At 37.9% G+C, this 6,636-nt stretch overlaps 1 protein-coding gene across 1 annotated transcript in view; it reads left to right on the forward strand.

Annotated features, from left to right (window-relative positions):
* The window catches only part of CA2 (carbonic anhydrase II), a gene marked incomplete at its 5' end in the record, with an annotated part of 16,920 nt that overhangs the window by 6,988 nt on the left and 3,296 nt on the right, over window positions 1-6,636 (forward strand). Inside the window, 4 exons of the mRNA XM_009079745.1 lie at window positions 3,177-3,295; window positions 4,701-4,793; window positions 5,544-5,606; window positions 6,635-6,636. The exon at window positions 6,635-6,636 is cut by the window's right edge and continues 148 nt beyond it. Of these exons, the coding sequence (XP_009077993.1) occupies window positions 3,177-3,295; window positions 4,701-4,793; window positions 5,544-5,606; window positions 6,635-6,636 (277 nt within the window). The remainder of the gene's footprint in view (window positions 1-3,176; window positions 3,296-4,700; window positions 4,794-5,543; window positions 5,607-6,634) is intronic.

A 6,636-nucleotide genomic window follows, 5' to 3' on the forward strand; every position in this document is an offset into this window, starting at 1 on the left:
TGCTGCCACTTCCCAAAAAAAAGGTATAAAGTCATCCACAGTATTTTTTCACAAGGCTGTTACATTTTACATGGAAAAGATAATCACTCACTGGCTTACCTTTAAGTAGAACAGTGAAGTTGTATGACCTTAATAAAGAGCTGTCCCAGAGACAGCAAAATGCCATTTGGTTTCTGTGTGTTTTCAAATATCCCAAGAAAGTGTAATGAAGTCAAAACAATTTTGCCTTCTTTATCCACGAAATCCCACAGTCAATTTAAGTCCCATAAATGGAATAGTTTGTGTGGTTATTTTTCTTTCCAAAATAGTGCTGCTAATACTTATGTTCACCTAATTTAGACCGTACTATGAGAGACCAAAGTGTTGAGTAGGTTGAACCTGTGACAAAAGAACATACTTTCCAGCTTGGCTTGTGCTGTCTTCAGACTGCATTGCATCTGAAGCTATGCTATACAGCAAAAGGGAGCATAGCTACATGTGTGTTTTCAGGATAGTTTTCACTAGTGCTGACTTCAAAAGGAAGGGAGCTAATGTCTAAATGCTCAAATATGGATCAGAATTCCCCATCCTTTCAAAAAAGGGAATGGAAAGGTTGGACTTCTATTTTCAATGTGGCTTGAGTTGATGTTCCCATCACATGGGACAAAGATGGGGAAGTTTCTGGGGTGAATGTTGTTTTGATTCTTGATGAATTTACTTTGCAAAAGTTGATAGGATTTATTCATGGTTTAAAAAGCTTGTGCCAATGAGAGGGGAAAAAAAAGCTTCCACTTTCCCTTGTAAGTTTAGTTTTAGATTTTACTTCTTTGGAGAGGTTGAGAAGTATTAAAAATGAAATAACTGCTTCATGTAGGCTAGAACAAGAAGGGCTGTTGTGTAACTAAGCCTGCTGAATTTGTATTCATTCACACTAATCTAATTATTACTTTCTTTGAATGCTCTGCTGTGAGTCAAAATAAGCTAGTGCTGGATTTGAGAACCAGAGAATGAGAAAAGTAAGCAAAAATGGCAAAGAGATTTTTTTTTGCATCTTTTTGGTTTTATGAGACTATATCAAAGTTTGTGTAGAGAAATAACACTGCAAATTAATTCAAGAAGATTGCATGGTTCTGCTTTTCAGCATGCTTTCCATTGATTAATAATGGCAGATTAACCTGTGCTGCGCTAGTGCTTTCCGAGGTTGAGGAATGGTGGAACCTCAGTCCATTTGTACCTGCAACAAGCAGCAAGACCATGAGCTAAAGAAACTGAAGTGGGAACGTTGCAAGACCATGGCATCATTTAAAAATGTAACGTGATATTGTGTGAATGAAATGATTTTACATCTGAAAGACATAGCAACCATTTACTTCATTTCCAAAAGGAACTAATGCACATTCATAGTCACCGTTCTGAAAAAAATACTCTGATTTGTAGTCCTGTGCTAGAAACAGCTAAGCTTCTTGGCAACTAGCACATGCAGAAACATAAAAGTAGAATAAGATATGTTCCTATTTAATTACTTTAAGTAGCCATTCTTTTTTGTATTACATAGCTTAGCAATAGGTAGGGCAGGTCTTGGTCTGTTGGCTGTTCAGTGTCGGCTACAGTATTGGAAATTACAAAGGCTGCAGTGGAACATATAGTCACATTTTTCAAGTAGAAATACATGTTTGGAGACTTCTAAATATATTTACCAAAGGAGCCCCAGGGAAATTCTAAATTTGTCCACTGAACCTAAATTTTGCATGTGTAAGGCACACCAGTGGAAACTAATGTGTTTTATAAAAATCTTATATTTAATTTCCATGTATTTCAGTTTTTTGGTGAAATCCTTCTCACCTCATTGCCATATATTCATGGCTGTTGTCCATGCTTGCATATAATCAGAATTATTCAAGAGCATAGTGACCTTTTCCAATCTGCTTTTGATGTATGTTTTTACACATGCATGTATTGTGATAGTGTCTAGACTTAATTGCACACTGAGAGGAAAGCATCTTTACTCCACAGAACCATTTTTGGCACACACACAGAGCACATTTACATATGATATCTGATGTTAATACTCTTCTGTCACTTTACTGTGTATATGTATGTATATTTACATATATGTAGATATATAGAGAAATTGGACTCTTACAATATCTAAAACTTCAAATTACACCTAAAAGTATTTTTTATTTCAAAATATTTGCATCTTAAAATTTTAATTGTGAATTTGAATTTGAGAAGCTTAGCAAAAAAACCAAATACCAACCAAACCACAAACCAGTCTGGAACCTTGCTCTAATGACTTCGATAAATAGCTCTATTTAAGAGAACTATTTGTTATTGTTCTGTGCTTCATGCTGCGCTGGAGGAGACATTGTATGTACCTTGAGCATTTTGCAGTAGGGCTTGATCCTGCATATCATAATGGTGATTGGTCACAACTTAAGTAGAAGGGAGAGCAGAATAAGGGAGCTCAGGGGCACTCGCTCCTGTGTAATTAAAAGCATATCTGGGCACTCCACTTAGAGCAGTGCCATAGCAGGAGTAATGCCAGATAATGGAGAGCATCAATAAACAGTTCATCTCCAATCCATATTTTAAAAGATCTGCCTGTGCAGGCATTGCCATTTTCACCACCATGGGAGGGACAAGAGATTTGAATTCACACCTCTGCAGTGCCTTTCCCCATGCCTAGTGCTTTACCTTGACGCAACCCATGGCTGACTGGTGTTTAGGTTTAATTTGGAACCAAACGCATTTTACTCAATCCAATCCACCACAGGATTTGCAGGATTAAGCCCTAAATGGATGAAGTGCCTAAAATGAAATGGCAAAATACATTAGTAAGTGTTCAAGTTTATTTCTACGGAATAACTTTATATAGGTGTCTTACAAAGGCTTTTTTTTATTTATTTGGTGACAGAAAAGTTATATCATTAGCTCTTCCCTCATCACTTGTAATATTAGCATGCCTGTTAAGTTGCTGATGAGATGCTCACTGTAAAGTCACTTAGATTTTTTATGCATTTATTATTGATTTTGGTATATTGCAGCAATGTACCATTGAAGACAGTCTGGAGTGGCATGGCAGCATGCGGTGAACTGTAAATCACATGGAAGACTTGAGATGGATGGTCCAGTTTGAAATGAGACTCAATAACAAAGGTTATGGGAGTTGCTAATAGGGGCTCTTTGCTTTGCAGTGCTGCAAGGAGGAGCACTGGATGGAGTCTACAGGCTGGTACAGTTTCACATTCACTGGGGATCCTGTGAAGGCCAAGGGTCTGAGCACACTGTGGATGGTGTGAAGTATGATGCAGAGGTAGGACATGCTTTACTTTCTCCAGTCTTCTGTGTATAATAAGGTTCCTTGGTTGGTTTTTGGTTTTTTTTTTTATTCCATCATAGTAGCAACTCCTCTTACAGGTCTTGACAGGGGAAGGTTACTATAGAGGATTTTGATATCATGCCACCCTAGAACCTACTCCTTGCAAGAGCAGAGATTGGAGTTGACTCCTTATAATATTTCTTGTCCCAGCTACTTCATGTCAAAGAGAAGCAGAAAAACACACACTAATTATCCCTGGTTTTTCCCCTGCTTTTTTAGTGACTTTTGGAAGTTATAAAGAAAAAGAATTGCCACACCTCTCTGCACACATACACATATACATCCTTTTTTTCCTGGCTTCGAGTTTTAATGTCATAGGCATTTATAAACACAACAGAATAATTCTGGGGCAGACTCTCATCTACTGGTAGCAAAGAAGCAATAGGAGCTATGAAGAGGGCAGGCAGCAAAGTCAGATCTTGTAGGCACTTTTTGTGATATCTTTGATATTCCACATGCCCCTTGGACCACTTAAGGCTCCATATTACAGTTTCACTCCAGAAACGGAGTAACTTTAGTGCTTTCCTTGTCTCCTGTTTAGAAATCTACCGCTGGATATTGTGACAGACTTCTAAAATGCATTCATAAATACACATTCACTGAGCATATCTGTGATTTGCATTGATGAATAAGAAGAGGAAAAGAAATAGCCCCACAAATTTATTGGTTCTGATGCTTTTTCATGAGATAGACATAGCTTTTATCTTATCCGAGAAACTTTGCATTGCCTTATGTCTGTTTGCAGCACCATAATTACTTGTTCAACTTGATTTGCAGATGTCCTTTAATTACAAATAACTTGAGATTAAAAAGAAAGCAACATCCTGGCTAATGTGACCTGGAGATTAATTTCATAATCTTTTCATAAAGTCTTTCAAGAAAAAGGTTGATTGTTTGGGTTTTGTTTCAAAAAAAACCCTTCTAAATTGCAGGTCACATCTGTAGTTAATGTCTTACCTACTTCTAATACTGACAATCACGTGTTGATTAGAACTCTTGGATATATAGCCCTAAAATGCTATATCATAATCCTGCAGGCTGTATAAGAAGATAACAAGAGTTTCACCAGATGAAAAGCAGAATGATACACCTACAGTTTGCATTTAAAACTCATCTGGAAATAAGAGTGTAAAGCAAAATAAAATGCTTGACAGAAATCTCTGCATAAATGAAACTTTAAAGTAGATGAATGAATCAACAAATTCTTAACTGTACAAAAAAGTTGTTAAATCTCAGCAGTAAAACACCATCTTAATAAATTACTTCCCTGCATCCTCATTTGTGAGGTATTGTGGATGGTATATCATCTTCACAGTGCTTCTTGTGTTCTTGCTTCTAGCTCCATATTGTTCACTGGAATGTAAAATATGGTAAATTTGCTGAAGCTGTGAAGCATCCTGATGGTCTGGCTGTGGTGGGCATCTTCATGAAGGTTAGTTTCACTTTTTCTTTCATATTAATTGTCCAGCATGTTCATTGTGTTGCAGGGGGGATCTAAGAGCCTAAAATATAGATTAAGGCATTGTGCTATACTGCCTAAACCCATAGCAAACTAAGTGGTGCTCCAAATTGTCGTCTCTCTACATACAAAAATAGTACACCATCCATGAAGGATGGCTTCCATCTGTCACTGAAGCAGTCCTATTTGCCTTCATCCAGACAGTGCCAGTGCCATAACTCTTACTGGTGAAAGGTATGTGCATCATTGACAAAGTTATGTGTATATGAATCTGCAGTAGAACCTTGCTAAATAACACCTGCTTTCCTTTTCTTGTCATTGTTGAATGTCCAGAGTGTTTTGACTTAGTTGAATTTTCTTCACAGCTAGTTAAAGAAGGTGTCTGTGCCTCAGCAGTGTGTAGAACTCAGTCCTGACCTCACTGAGGGTGGCTATTTTATTAGGAGGGTGACTTCTATTAAAAAAGAATGGCTCAAGTCCAAAAATAAATCCACACACTGTAAATGAAAATAACTTTACTCTGTCCAGTGTCCTTGGCTGACCCATTTGTGCTGACTCGATTGGCATGATTCTACAGAGACAGTTCCAGTCACTGGTGCTGTAATACTCCTGTTATGTCATGAAATGGTGCTGGGAAAATGTTTCCTTGAGAAGTGTAACAGAAAACTAAAGGTATCATGAGAGTTCATAGTGATTTTTCTTTTCATATGGTTTGTGTTACAGGTGGGAAATGCCAAGCCTGAAATACAGAAAGTGGTGGATGCTCTGAGCTCCATTCAAACCAAGGTAATATCTGCTGTCTGTGTTGACTGGCACCAATCACAACTGTGCTGTGTTGTCTTCTTCAGAAAGTAGATTTTTTTACTACTTCCCAGTCTCCTGCATGTATGAAAGTAAAACGAACCTTCCTGCCATCAGCACTGGTGCTTTCATAATCCTAAATGCAAAACAGATGCAAATGAAGTTCTGGTAGAGGGCAGGGAGTAGTAGAAACAGAAATTTAGTCACAGAGATACGAAATGATCGCTATCTTTTAACTGCATTTCAACCTGTAGGGTAGGATTCATCTTCATATTCTAAACTGCTCTTCTAGGTGCCCTTTCTAGTCAATGATGGCAGATGGAAAAGGCACTTCCCCTCATCTCTGCATCTGTGGGCTAAATTTCCTTGCTTCAAGAGGGCATGCTTCTCTTGGCTATTTCTAGAGAGAGTCCAGATAAACAGTTTGATCAGGATATATAGCTATTAGGAAAGAAAGGCTTTTTGTATTTTAAATATTGTGTGCAGTGTGTGTGTGTGAGCTGAATAACGAGAAACTAAAAGTACTTGCCTGAGTATTTAGGTACTTTCATAGTAGGTAAAAGCCTGTGCCAATGAGAAACGTGGACAGGAAAGGTAAGGAAAGACTACGCTGTCATCTTTGTCATTAGGCTCCCTTGGAGCTAAATGGATGCTGCTGTTACTGCAGTGAACTCTTCAACAGGTCTCCCAGGTTCTATATTTTCAGTGCAATCAGTGTATGTGACATCTGAAATCTCATTGTTCTTCAAGCAAGTTAAAATCTTACCTCTAGGAGCAAGGAACATAAATGCAACATTTGAAATGAGGAACAATGTCTTGAATGTCTTATAAGATGTATATTGCTGAGTGTCTTTAATCCCAAATATACTGTAGTTGGTACTCAATACTATGCCAAACTCCATTTCTGCCTCTCTCCAAACATGGAGTTTCCCTAGGAGACTTGACTACTGCAAGCCCAGTGTATATATGTGGTCTCTCCTCTGACATCAGCTGATCTGCTTACTGTATTGTAGGG

The sequence above is a fragment of the Acanthisitta chloris genome, unplaced genomic scaffold, assembly GCF_000695815.1.
Source record: "Acanthisitta chloris isolate BGI_N310 unplaced genomic scaffold, ASM69581v1 scaffold6698, whole genome shotgun sequence".
Taxonomy (NCBI): domain Eukaryota; kingdom Metazoa; phylum Chordata; class Aves; order Passeriformes; family Acanthisittidae; genus Acanthisitta; species Acanthisitta chloris.